The 11,719-nt window shown below is 52.1% G+C and overlaps 6 protein-coding genes and 1 non-coding gene across 7 annotated transcripts; 4 read left to right on the top strand and 3 right to left on the bottom strand.

The window, feature by feature from the left end:
- Positions 1-287: 287 nt before the first annotated feature.
- Positions 288-2,477, bottom strand: CC1G_06524 (RING-14 protein; the record flags this gene model as incomplete). The annotated part of the gene is made up of 6 exons (XM_001835069.2): positions 288-436; positions 542-923; positions 990-1,232; positions 1,292-1,326; positions 1,366-2,260; positions 2,397-2,477. 6 exons carry the CDS (start codon positions 2,475-2,477, stop codon positions 288-290), a joined length of 1,785 nt encoding a protein of 594 aa, XP_001835121.2.
- A 2,451-nt stretch (positions 2,478-4,928) lies between these two features.
- Positions 4,929-5,403, top strand: CC1G_06523 (calmodulin-2; the record flags this gene model as incomplete). The annotated part of the gene is made up of 3 exons (XM_001835068.2): positions 4,929-5,160; positions 5,230-5,310; positions 5,369-5,403. 3 exons carry the CDS (start codon positions 4,929-4,931, stop codon positions 5,401-5,403), a joined length of 348 nt encoding a protein of 115 aa, XP_001835120.2.
- A 529-nt stretch (positions 5,404-5,932) lies between these two features.
- CC1G_20208 lies at positions 5,933-6,025 on the bottom strand. The gene has a single exon. It is a non-coding gene; the product is annotated as a tRNA-Thr (tRNA).
- A 1,594-nt stretch (positions 6,026-7,619) lies between these two features.
- On the top strand, positions 7,620-7,787 carry CC1G_06522 (hypothetical protein; the record flags this gene model as incomplete). The annotated part of the gene is made up of 1 exon (XM_001835067.2): positions 7,620-7,787. The coding sequence occupies one exon, from the start codon at positions 7,620-7,622 to the stop codon at positions 7,785-7,787; it is 168 nt and encodes a 55-aa protein (XP_001835119.2).
- Positions 7,788-8,241: 454 nt separating this feature from the next.
- On the top strand, positions 8,242-9,068 carry CC1G_15443 (hypothetical protein; the record flags this gene model as incomplete). Its single annotated transcript, XM_002910120.1, has 2 exons — positions 8,242-8,442; positions 8,778-9,068. 2 exons carry the CDS (start codon positions 8,242-8,244, stop codon positions 9,066-9,068), a joined length of 492 nt encoding a protein of 163 aa, XP_002910166.1.
- A 237-nt stretch (positions 9,069-9,305) lies between these two features.
- CC1G_06521 (hypothetical protein) lies at positions 9,306-11,112 on the bottom strand. The gene is made up of 3 exons (XM_001835066.2): positions 10,908-11,112; positions 9,994-10,855; positions 9,306-9,933 (listed from the first exon to the last, which is right to left on the bottom strand). The coding sequence occupies exons 1-3, from the start codon at positions 11,024-11,026 to the stop codon at positions 9,697-9,699; spliced, it is 1,218 nt and encodes a 405-aa protein (XP_001835118.1). The 5' UTR covers positions 11,027-11,112; the 3' UTR covers positions 9,306-9,696.
- A 169-nt stretch (positions 11,113-11,281) lies between these two features.
- CC1G_06520 (hypothetical protein) lies at positions 11,282-11,697 on the top strand (the record flags this gene model as incomplete). Its single annotated transcript, XM_001835065.1, has 3 exons — positions 11,282-11,373; positions 11,436-11,542; positions 11,603-11,697. The coding sequence occupies 3 exons, from the start codon at positions 11,282-11,284 to the stop codon at positions 11,695-11,697; spliced, it is 294 nt and encodes a 97-aa protein (XP_001835117.1).
- Positions 11,698-11,719: the final 22 nt, after the last annotated feature.

The following is an 11,719-nucleotide window of genomic DNA, read 5'->3' as shown; positions in this document are numbered from 1 at the left end:
GATTGAAGAAGGTGCGTGAGTGTGGGGGTGTCCTTCGAACCGGCGGATGTGTCGATGCCTTGTGGTCGATGATGCAGCGTGCTGGCGCTGGGTGTAGCAGTGACACCCCCGAGCGTACGAGTTGTCAGTGACAGCCAATCCACCTGTCCCCACCCGGACACCACCACCAAACCCGATGTCCCAACTCCGACTCGAAGCCCATGCACGACCTTCCAGCCCATGCAAAAAAAACCGACTTGAAACCTTGTGACATGCGACTTCGAGACCGGAGACTTGAGAAAAGAAAGCTACATGATAATGCACGACTTGTTAGGGTCAATGCCCAATTCGATAAGCTCCTCTTCAGCTGCTTCCTTCTCGTTCGCCTTGAGCTTTTCTCGCGCTTCGATAGGGAACCAGTCTTGCATAAAGTTGAGGAGGGCCCAGTCCACATTGGCTATCATCGATGAGGCAAAGAAGGAAAGAAAAGCAAGGGTCGTCAGTATCAACATCCGTCTTCCTCGCATAATACAAGGGGGATAGTAAGCAAGAAGGAACTCACATCCATTCGCACTAAGCACAACCGGCGCCCTACACATCGGACAATCCCCCTTATTCCTCTTCTGCATCTTCACCAAACACCTCACACAAAACAAATGCCCACAACTCAACCTAATCGGTTTAAACGCAATAGCCGTGCAAATCAGACACGCGTAGTCGTCAACGTGGGGTATGATAGGTAGGAGGGTTTCGCCGATGGCTTGGACGAGGGTGCGCGGGAGGGAGGTGGTGCCCAGGCGCCCGAAGAGGAAGGGCGTGAGGGAGAGTTGTTGGGCGGCGGCTGCGGCGCGGGCTTGGGCAAAGGGTGAGGGGAGGGGGAGGGCAGTGCGCTTGGTGTGCTTTTTGAGGATTTTGCGGGTTGCTTCGGAGCTTGCTTCTTGGAACTGTAGAAAAAAGTTATCACCAGTCAGCTGGGGAAGCGGAGGAAGGGAATGTGGTGTAATAAATACCTTCTTGATATTGAGAATGAATAGGTTGAGTTCGATGAACTGGTCCAAGGCTTCTCTGCTCTTCCTCATCTTGAAGTTGCGCCGATCCGCGATGCCCCGCTGTGTTGCTTGATCCACGAAAAGCTGGAGACGCCGCTCGCATTCTTCCAAAGACCGTTCGCCGCCTTTGACTTCTCCGATGTGTTCGAAGACTTCGGCTTCTACGTAGAGCTGGAAGATTTCACGCCATGAATACAGGTCGCTCTACAACAGAATGGATGAGTTAGCTACGAGGCCAAAGTGTTTTGGAGAGAATTATGCACCTTGGAAGGCTGGCTAGACGTAACCTGCACCGACCCTGCATGAGAAGTGAGTGCCGAATGGGGTGCGAACGAACGGGACGCGGATGCAGGTAGCGCCGTCTGCGAAATTGTCTTTGACAGTTCATGCAGCGACTCCCTGAACTCGTCCTGCGCCTGGGAGAGGTGGGCAGACATCGAGTCGATCGCGGTGGACAGGTTGGTGAAGAACTTGGTGTCGGATACGAGTGGGATGACGACTTCGTGGGTTCGACCGCCCGAGGGAGGGTGTGGTGGTAGTTCATCTGGGACGACGAGGGGCGGGGTCGCCGGGGAGTCTCGCGATGGGGATGGGGACGGGGATGGTCGACGCGGCTTCTGGTGCAGCTTTTGGTCGAGCGACCAGAGTACATTCTTCTTCCTGCTCATCCGGCCTCCATCTCGCTCAGGAGAGCTCTCAGCCTCAGCCTCGGTCTCAGCCTCTCCCTCTTCTTCTTCAGAGTCCACTTCAGCCAGGGATTCATCACCGTCTTCCACGTCCTCGATCTTACCGCACTCTGTGGAGTTGTGCGGTGGGAGGTCGGGAATAGTGACCCACAATCGCAGGTGAGGCTCGATACGATCGGAGTGCTCGATGACCTCATATCTGATTCGTGCGTGGTTGACTATCACAGGCGATTGGATGTCTTCGAGGCGAAGTGGCGGCTGAGGGGAACTTGGTGTGTCGGGGTCGTTCGGGGTTGTTGGGGACTGTGAGTCCGCAGAGTCGGTCGCTTGCGCCTGAGATACACTTGAGCCGCTCCCAAGGTCGGTGCCTGTGGAATTGCTGGCGATTGTAGAGGGTGAGGCGGGGATACTTGGATCGGTGGGGAGGGAGGCCGAGGAAGATGGGATTGGGTCCGGCGAGCTGTCGATTGTGAGTTCCTGGAGGATGGATGGGCTAAGCCCTATCGACGAGAGCTCCGAGACAATCTGGTTGATGATCTTCTTAAGCTATAGGTCGTGATATTGTTTCAAGTGGTCCATTTAAAGGCAATTGAGCAAGGTCGGGGGATGGGTGGTACGTTGGGAAACAATACCAATCAGACCAGTCAGTATCCAGCAATAGAACCATTGAAAATGTACGCACCTGTCGATACTGAATTGCATTCTCTTGAAGTTCCGGTGGCAAGTCCTTCAAAATTTGTGTATATTTCTTCGAAAAGTGCATCGTAGGCCTCGTCGATCGATTTCTTTCCTATCCTGTGCGTCCTGGCCCACTTAAGTCTCTTCCTGGACTGTAAAACGCCCCTATACAAGCCACGTTCGACAACCAAGTGCTCTTCCTTTCGATTTCGGTGCCTGGCTGGACAGTCTCCCAACGGGGGTGTACTTCAAATTCGTGTCGTTCGTGAGGTGGTGGTAGTGGTGTAGTCAAGCTCGCCTAAAGATCCCCTAGAAGTATAAGACAGCGCTTTCAAATCCATTAAAATCCCTCGTCGAGTAAGATTTGGAGGGAGCGTCGAGGGAGGTCGAGGACAAGATCCATCCAGTTTGCCTCAGCCCTCTGTCGGCTTCAAGTCGGATTTGCCTTGTTTGGGTCATCTGCCAGTTGCCAAGACATTTTTGCCCCTGAATTCGATGCCGACTGAGCGCTGAGTGTTCGAGTCAATGTTCGAGTCATATTTTTCGAGAACGAGTGAGGATGATGGAGGCTGGAGGATTCACTGGATGGTCTTTGGAGGGACGAGGAGATGAGGAGAGGAAGAAGAAGAGCTGGGCGCGTTCCCGCTAATATCAAAGGACCGGGGTCGGTGACGAACGTGCGTCGTTGTTAGAGCCACACCCTTGGCTAATAGGCTCTGATAAGGGATATAGTAAGTTAGGCTTACACTTGGCTCCAGCGTAGACGATTTACCTTGTGCATCTTGGCTGCTGTTGGTGAAGTCATGGAGCCCTAGGCAGGCTCGAGGGACTGGGTGCCCTCTTAATTATCGTCCCATCATCGAGATTAAGTATGCAATAGATTTAGTGCCTCTCGATACCTAGGCTGGAGAGCTGGGTTGGGGATAGTCCCTCAGTGTAGTAAGATCGAGTACGCGCTTCTCAGTCTAGATCCCGTCATGGATGTCCACTGATTTCATCTCGACGAAGCAAAGATCCTCAAGCTTCATTCCGGTTGCCATTCGTCCATTCCAACGGTCACTGAATGGTTAAACATCGACTAACCAATGAAAGTAGGTTGAAGGACACAACCTACAAGAAACCTTTGAAATGCAATAAATAGCCCAAGCTTGCCCAAGTCCTAGTCCAACGCCTTGGTCCGGACACAAGCAGCTGCCTCTCACCTCCAAGGACGCAGGTCAAATGCAGATGCCGTACAAAGCGCACCCTCGAACCGAATACACATCGGAGCTACATTCAAAAGTATGTATGTCCATGAGCGCCTGAGGCAGCTTTTCTCAATACCCTAGTAGTCTATCTATACTAGAACCCGCGTATACACACCCCGGAGCATGATCATGGGATGAGAGAAGGACAATTACGCTCGACTAGCCACATTAGGGTTTGCACAAGCGCTCGCGCTCCATCCCCCACCCGTCCTCCCTTCAGCCCCCAAGTCAGCCCATCGCAAACCCACCCAACCAACCCTCACTTCCAAGGCCCTCGCAATACCCCACCCCACCCCCAATCACACCAGCGACCCAAGAAGAGATCCTAGCCGGCGCTTCACTGAGCGCTTATCGCCCACGAAGATCAATCGGTTCCCATTCAGTATGGTTCCCAGGCAAGCCCCAGATAACGTTATGTACTAGTTTGGCTTCTTCAGGTTGATGTCACCATCAACCGTGATAGCATTAATCATGCGTAAGTATGCCCGTAGCCCTGCCGTGCCATTTGGAGTTGGGTGACAGACCCATTTAAATGATTAGAATTTGGGGTGCGTGTCAGGGTTGAACACACACGACCACGAGCGTTCCCTCCCCATTATCACTTCTTTATCGCTCGGTCGCTCGATCACAGTTTTCTTTACTACTACTTTCCTCCTTTACGACTACTACGACTACTTGACTGAGGATTCAAGATGGGCGACCAATTGGTACGTGTGGAATCTAGATGATCGCAATTGCCGTCGAGGATACATGGATTAACTCGTTTATTGGGGGCATTACCAGTCCTCAGGTAAGATCACCCCCGATGACGATCACTATCGCCTGTCGACTAGACATTAACGACCCTTTTCAACCCATCGATTCCTCGCGTAATGGCAAACAGAACAGATCGTCGGTGAGTCTGATCGTAGTTGCCCTATCTATCTGTCTACCATCGAGGGATGCGGCCGCACCTTCGCGTCGACGTTAGCGCCCCCGCGCAATTGGGTGTGCTGAAGAGGAAGAAGAAGCGGCGCTGACGCGCTCGTTTGCTTTCTTCCAGAGTTTAGGGAGGCGTTCTCCCTCTTTGACAAGGGTGCGTAGTAGCATCGCCAGCCGACACATCGCAGCACCTTCTCACTTCCCTACCTCCCCCTCTCCATCCTTCTCCTCCTGCCTGGGCCCACACCCTCCCTTCCTCTCCCCCCTCCCCCTCCCTCTCCTCTCCCCTCCTCTCCCCTCCTCCCCCCCATCCCGCCAACCCTCCAGACGGCGACGGCACAATCACCACCAAAGAACTCGGCACCGTCATGCGCTCCCTCGGCCAAAACCCCACCGAAAACGAGCTCCAAGACATGATCAACGAAGTCGACGCAGACGGCAACGGCACCATCGACTTTCAAGAGTTCCTCACCATGATGGCCCGCAAGATGCAGGACAGCGATAGCGAGGCTGAGATCAGGGAGGCGTTTAAGGTGTTTGATAAGGATGGGAATGGGTTTATTAGTGCGGCCGAGTTGAGGCATGTTATGGCCAACCTTGGTGGGTGTTTGGTGGAGTGGGGTGGTTGGACAGCTGCTGATGCTGATGATGCACTTTGGTATACTCTAGGTGAGAAGTTGACAGACGCCGAAGTCGACGAGATGGTCAGAGAGGCGGATATCGACGGGGACGGGCAAATCAATTACCAGGGTACGTCACCTAATCTCTTACTGCCCCTTCAATAGTAATACTGATAGACTATCACCAGAATTCGTCAAGGTACGCATGTCCTGCATGTTATAGTGCAACTACTAGCTGATCGCCAACACCCTCCCTTCCAAAGATGATGTTGACAAAGTAAACGTAGTTATCTGAAAGAATGGCGATTAATTACCCCTTGAATGGAAACGAATTGGAACGTGATACAAATTGAACTGGAGCTGTCGAATGAACTGTCGAGCGGTTGCATGAAGTGCTGCCCCGACGTCGTTGTCAGTGACAGATCCATGTGCCCGCGTTTGGAAACAGAGAGAATGAATAGATATGTCGACCTTTTCATGGCTCCTTCTCATTGTGTGAGCTTGACATCGCTTTCGACAGTACCGGTCTGAGAAGGGGAGCGAAACCCGGGCGCTCATCGAGCGCTTATACTAAGGAAAGGAGATGGGTGCTCAAGAGTCGACACCTAGCGTGCACGCTCATGAAGTGAATTCGACTATCTACACAGAGATTGTCGACTGCCAGTGACAGATCCCATGACTCGGAAGAGGAGGATGGTAAGCGTTAATTATTGATGCGGTGATGGGTCGAAAACAAGAAAAACAAAAGGGAATGCCCCCTGGCTGGATTGAACAACCGACCTCACCATGATCTTCAGGCCAACACCCGATACGAGTGGTGCGCTCTACCACTGAGCTAAGAGGGCTTATGATTGGCCAATTATTTAAATCCTTCGATATGTTGTCGATTCAACGAGCGCAGCTTAAACATAAGAGAAGTCCGACTCGTCGTCGACGTCCCGACATCTCGTTCCTGACTAGAGTTATCTTTCTCCGAGGTTCTTGCCTTGCTTCTGCTCGAACGTCATCCCAATCTCCAAGCCACATCAGCGACGACAAGAGCACTGGAACCGTCGTTATCCGATCGATTTCAAAGGAAAGTTCAGCCGGCTGAACACGATCCGAGTCGTACTATTCGCGAGTTGCTTGCTCTGCTCAAAAACGTTTATGCTGCAGCGATCGTGGGACGTCCTTGCGAGGGTATGGGTGCATACCAGTGGCAACAACCGTTTCTCTTCAAGTTCGACTGGTCCTTTCGAGATGCAATCCCAATTGCAACAGTTCAAACCCCTAGGTACGCATTTGGGATTCGAAGCAGACAAGTTTCCACTCCGCGTATCGAGCCTGGTTATAGCTGGTTATTTCTAGAATAGCAATCTGCGTTCTCCGCAAATATATGACGGCCAATTGAAGCCCTGATTCCACCACTTCCCCGCCGTGCCGAGTTAATTCAGTAGTCCATGTTCTCGTGGCCGCCTCTACTCCAAGCTTCGATTTCATGATCAGCATCTTATCCCCTTTCGTATAGTCGAATGTCCCATGGGACAAGCCGAAAGAAGCCCATCCTCGCGTGGCTGGGACCGCCAACGGCTCCTGGGGCACACCATCCCGTCCAAACTTCCATTCGCTTTACCCAAAGATTTACCGACTTTCTCACCCTGCTACCCTGCGAAGCCTTCTGTTAGCGATCTCTCGTCGAGGCCTCCCTTTGGAATTGGGCTTACCAGGGTTACATTATGTATATGTACAAGCATTTTTGGAGTAGCCCCCCTCCTTCGGTGGATGTAATGCCCTGTGACTATGAATAGTTGAAGACCTCGTGGCGAATTCTTGACGCCCTTCGGCGACACTTACCCCAGCACTTTGTCATTGAATGCCGAAACCAATACGGCTCTGACCTGTCCTTTCATCTCAACTCGTCGGCTGTTCACCGTCACTTGGTTTTGGCGACCTCGTCGATCCTCTCGTCGCGTCGAGCAGGGACAACGCACCTTTCTAGGACTCCCTGAAGTCCTTGCCACTGCACTCAAAACTTTCCGGCTCTTCCGAAAACTGTAGGGAATGGGATGGGCCCTTCTGGAGATTCGCTGTATACCAAAATCTACGAACATGGGGTGGAGGTCGTTGAGACATCTACGAGGCTTGCTGGACGACAGGTGCCACCGCCCTATACAGGGCCCTCTCCGGTAGTCGTCATGGGTGCAATGAACGCCTCGTTTGTGGTACGTACATATCCTCTCAATCCCCGGCTGCTTGACATTGACTTTACTCTCTCAAACCCCCAGACGGACGGGATACTCTACGGTGAGTAATGCCATTATCTCTATCACTCAAACCTTGTACTTAATCGGGAGCCGGTATGCAGGAGTTCACCTCGTGCTGTTCGCAATGTGTTGCTACATCCTGTTGACCCCGGGTCACAGACGGATACAGTGGTTCGTCCTAGGAGCAATATGCACCATGTTCGCAATATCGACAGCGGACATCGGATTGTCTATCAAGCTCTCAACAACGGACCTATGGGTCCTCCTGCAACTTCCACCCCAATCCTCCATCGACAAGATGCCGCCAAAAGCAGTTTTGTTCGTGACGAACAAGTACGCCAAGTTCCTCTCCTATCTGCCATGAGGCTTGCTCTCCACGTTTACTGACACTGGCGATTGACCCTAGTCTAATCGCGGATATACTGTTGGTAAGTCAGATCGCATGGACTCCACGAGGGGAGCGTCCTTTCTGATCGACACCCCTCCGTCACGTCAAACCCATCATAGTTTCACCGATGTTGGGTTATCTGGGGGAGACCTCGCATAATTCTATGGATTGCTCTCATCTGCTTGACCGCGGATACAAGTGAGTTTCATTGTTATCCGTCTCGGGAGTGCTTGCTTATTATTCTTCACGGGTGCCATTACTACAATGTAGTCTGGGGTTACATGGGACATGCAGCAAAAACGGCAGCATGGCAACACACCTTCCGCCCACTCTACCTCTGGACCGTCTTCGCACTTAACATCACCGTGACTGCAGCCGCAGGTATGATATCGTTCCATTCACCACGCTTCCTTTCCATCTCCGCAAGTGCATGGCATTCATTAATGACAAACTGGTGACAGTGGGCCGGATATACTGGGTCTACCTCGTCGGCATATCCCCTGTCGAGCGGAGACTCAAGCGAATCTACCGCGCAATCATCTCGACGCTGGTCGAATCGGCAGCCGTGTACTCTGCGTGTATCCTCGTGTTCCTCCTCTGGAGTCAGTATGCATCGCAATCGGCTTACTGGGTAGGTGTATGTCCGCCAATCCTTCCCTATTTTTCTCCCTCCCTTCCTCCGAACACACAACCCTCCTTATCTTTCTCGGGCCGCGCCCTTTTGTTTTGGCACCCTCAAAGTCCAGGCTGACCGACTTATTACGGCGTTTAACTGTTTATTTCTTCTTTGCTAGGTGCTTCCTCTGACGATGATGACCCGACTAGTGGCGAGTAGTTTCCATTTCTCCGATAACCGACCGTGAAAGAGCTGACTTTTTTTGTGTTATGTGTTTATCCTTCCACCCTCATTCATTATTCAACCCGCATACGCACACCACCCACCCAATCCCAATCGCCGCGTAACAGGCCATTATGCCGACGTTGATGATTGTCCAAGTGGGTTTGAGCGGGAGGTGCTGTCATCCTCGAGGACATGACTCGAAGCACGACTCGGTCATCCTCGATACCGTCATTTCACAACGGAGGGATCAAGATCATGATATAGAAAGTGGAATGCACGTCGAAGAGAGGGGCCTGCCAGAACTATCTATGGACCTTGGACATAGCAACCACGAACGGAAAGGGGAGGAAGTGACTTCCATGGACGAGAAGAGGAGCTCCAGTTCGCCGTCGATATCAGGACAGCAGCGGCAATAGTAACATTCTAGATGAGACTCGCTTGGGCTAGTGCAACAAACATCACACTGTACATTATTCATGCATCATACGGAATCATGACCCTTAACGAAGCAAGCGCGAGTCTGAATTCAAGCATAAGGCATAGTACATCTGACATTTTCATAAGTAGGCAAACGGTGGAGGCTATGTATCTACTCGAGTAAAGAGCGACAAGGATGAGTGGACATCCTATCTGTGGGGTGGGTGTTGAGTTGTATCGAGGGACGGGATTAGAAACTGGCATGGAGCTCGAAGGGATAGAACGGCTCCAAGCGATGAATACTACAGGGATGTCAGGCAGCAAAAAAGGCTACATTGTCAAACGACCCATTGAAACGAAGAAAGACTGGAAAAGGGTATCCAAAGGAGTGTGAAGACTTGGTCAAAAACAAAGCAAACAACTACAGTAGTGATAACGACGACAGAGACAAGACAAAACAAAACAAAAGATCAGAATGACAAACCGAATAAAATTATTAAGATCGGGACGATAAAGATAGAGAGAGGGGGGAGAAGGAAACCGTTCGTGAGTCTGAGTCCCAAATGCAACAACGGTTGCACGAGATAAAACAGGGGTAGTCAGTGGGTTAATCCAGAACATGATGATCTAGAGCCTGTGCCCCGGCACAGCCCAGAAGAGCATTGTCAACGCTGTTGAAAACGCAGCAACCAGCACCGTCACCCAGATGGCCCGCCCAAGCAAGAGCTTCCTGACATAAGGCTCTCGCATGGTCAAAGTTCGGAACGGTGTCGTCTCAGACTGGTTGAGGAAGACAAGGATAGGGTCTAACTCATACTGATGTGAGATCAAGAAGAGAATGGCGAGCGTATATGGAATGAAGAGCTGCAAGTAACGAATTGTATTTAGTTGTCAGGTCATTCTAATGAATTCGAGAACACTTACGAAGAAGCGTTTGGACTTGGGTTCGACGTCCAAGAAGATTAGGGCAAAGCCCACGGCAAGTCCTATCCAGAGGATGACGAGTCCGGCTATGAGGCGGACCAGGGCGGATATAGGTGTGAGATTACCAAAGGCCTTTGAGCGGAGGAAACGGGGGAAGGCATCTTGTTCCATCGCCCTGAAGCAGTATTCCTTCTGGGCATGGAACATGTCAGGAATCTGGGCCATTATCGATAACTCAGTCTGGGTCTTTGGCTCTTGCGTGCTGCTGAGGGGGAAGCTGTGAATTCGGAGGGCGGGAGGAAGGTAGATCTCGTGGTTCTCTTGGGAGTTAACCGTGTTTCCGGCTGGCGAAAGGTAACGGTAGAAGATGCGCTCTGCTGAGGCAATAAGGTCTAAACGAGTGATTGCTGCTGAGCGGGGGATAACCGTGGGTGCTCTGGATGCCCGTCGCAGGTTGAAGAGGGTAGGTGTACGGCCGGACAGCGAGAAGGGAGTGCTGGAACGAGGTGGGTCGGCATTTGGATCAGAGGGGGGAGCAACACGACCAGCGTCTGGTGTGGTTGAACGTCGACCGTGTCCTGAATCGCTGGTCGCAGCCAAATTGCGCCTGTCGTGTTCTGAGACGAGGTCTGCCGTACTCTGGGTGCTCCGTTTGGTATGTGAATCAGGGTTGAGCCCCACGACGGTACCGTAAATCGATCCTCGTCGGCGAGCATAGTCCCAGTATTGAGGCCAGTCTTCCTTAATCGTCCTTCCAGACTTTCGAACGTCCTTGAAGTAGGCGCGACAAAGATTCTCGTGTTGCTGGACATCGAGCCAAAAGTCTAGAATATCCTCCGCGCCCTCGCGTTGCAGGAACAGGCTGGGAACGGCTTTTAGCGACATAAACACGTCAGGCTGTACAACGAACGCACTAGAACATGAACAGATCGACCGGCGGGCGTGTCTTTCTCGACAGGACCTCTGTAAACGATGGTAGCCTGTTTTTGCGGCTGTTGGCCCAGTCATCTTGCTGTCGCTTCTCGTCGTCCATGGCGGTGAGTCAATATTAAATCCGACTTGAGACTCTTGCGGATGCTGCTGTCGCCGTCGGTGCCTTGGTCGTCGTTGTCGCCGTCGTCGTCAAACAGTGGGGGAACAAGAAGAAACCGCGGGAACGCTGTCCGTTGATGGCGAGAAACTGATTTGTCAGCAAGGTTCCCGAGCCTCGCGGTTTGGACAGCGTCGACGACGTTCTCCACAGCGACCTCCATCCTCACCTTTTTCATTCAACGCTAGGAACACGACTATGAGCAGCATCTTCGCCCGAGTCTTCCCTCCAGCGGTCAGAGAAGTCCGCATTCTCATGTCCCAAACTGGTCCGGGGTCGTCCGGTACACGGTGAGCAGGAATTTGTTTGCCAGCGACCGACCTTGAATTTATATCGTTTCCGCCACGTCCAGGGAATTCATCCTAGCAAACTACCCCGTCATCAAGCAAAATAACCAGGATCTGCCTGTGCTCATTCGTGAAGCAGAAGGCACGCCTGCACGAGCGTTTGCCCGTTTCGGTGCGTGCAACCGCTGTCTATGTCCAATACACCATCATCCTCATACTCTAATGTGAACAGAGCGTGGCGTTGAGAAGCATGTGGAACTCGAAAACCTTCCGTCGTCACAAGTCGCCTCGAGGATCGCTGAACTGCTCGGCATCAGCAAGAAGTAAACCCACCCACCACTTTTTAGAC

This window comes from Coprinopsis cinerea (assembly GCF_000182895.1).
Source record: "Coprinopsis cinerea okayama7#130 chromosome 12 map unlocalized cont3.12, whole genome shotgun sequence".
In the NCBI taxonomy this organism is placed as follows: domain Eukaryota; kingdom Fungi; phylum Basidiomycota; class Agaricomycetes; order Agaricales; family Psathyrellaceae; genus Coprinopsis; species Coprinopsis cinerea.
This window is presented reverse-complemented; position numbering and strand designations above follow the sequence as displayed.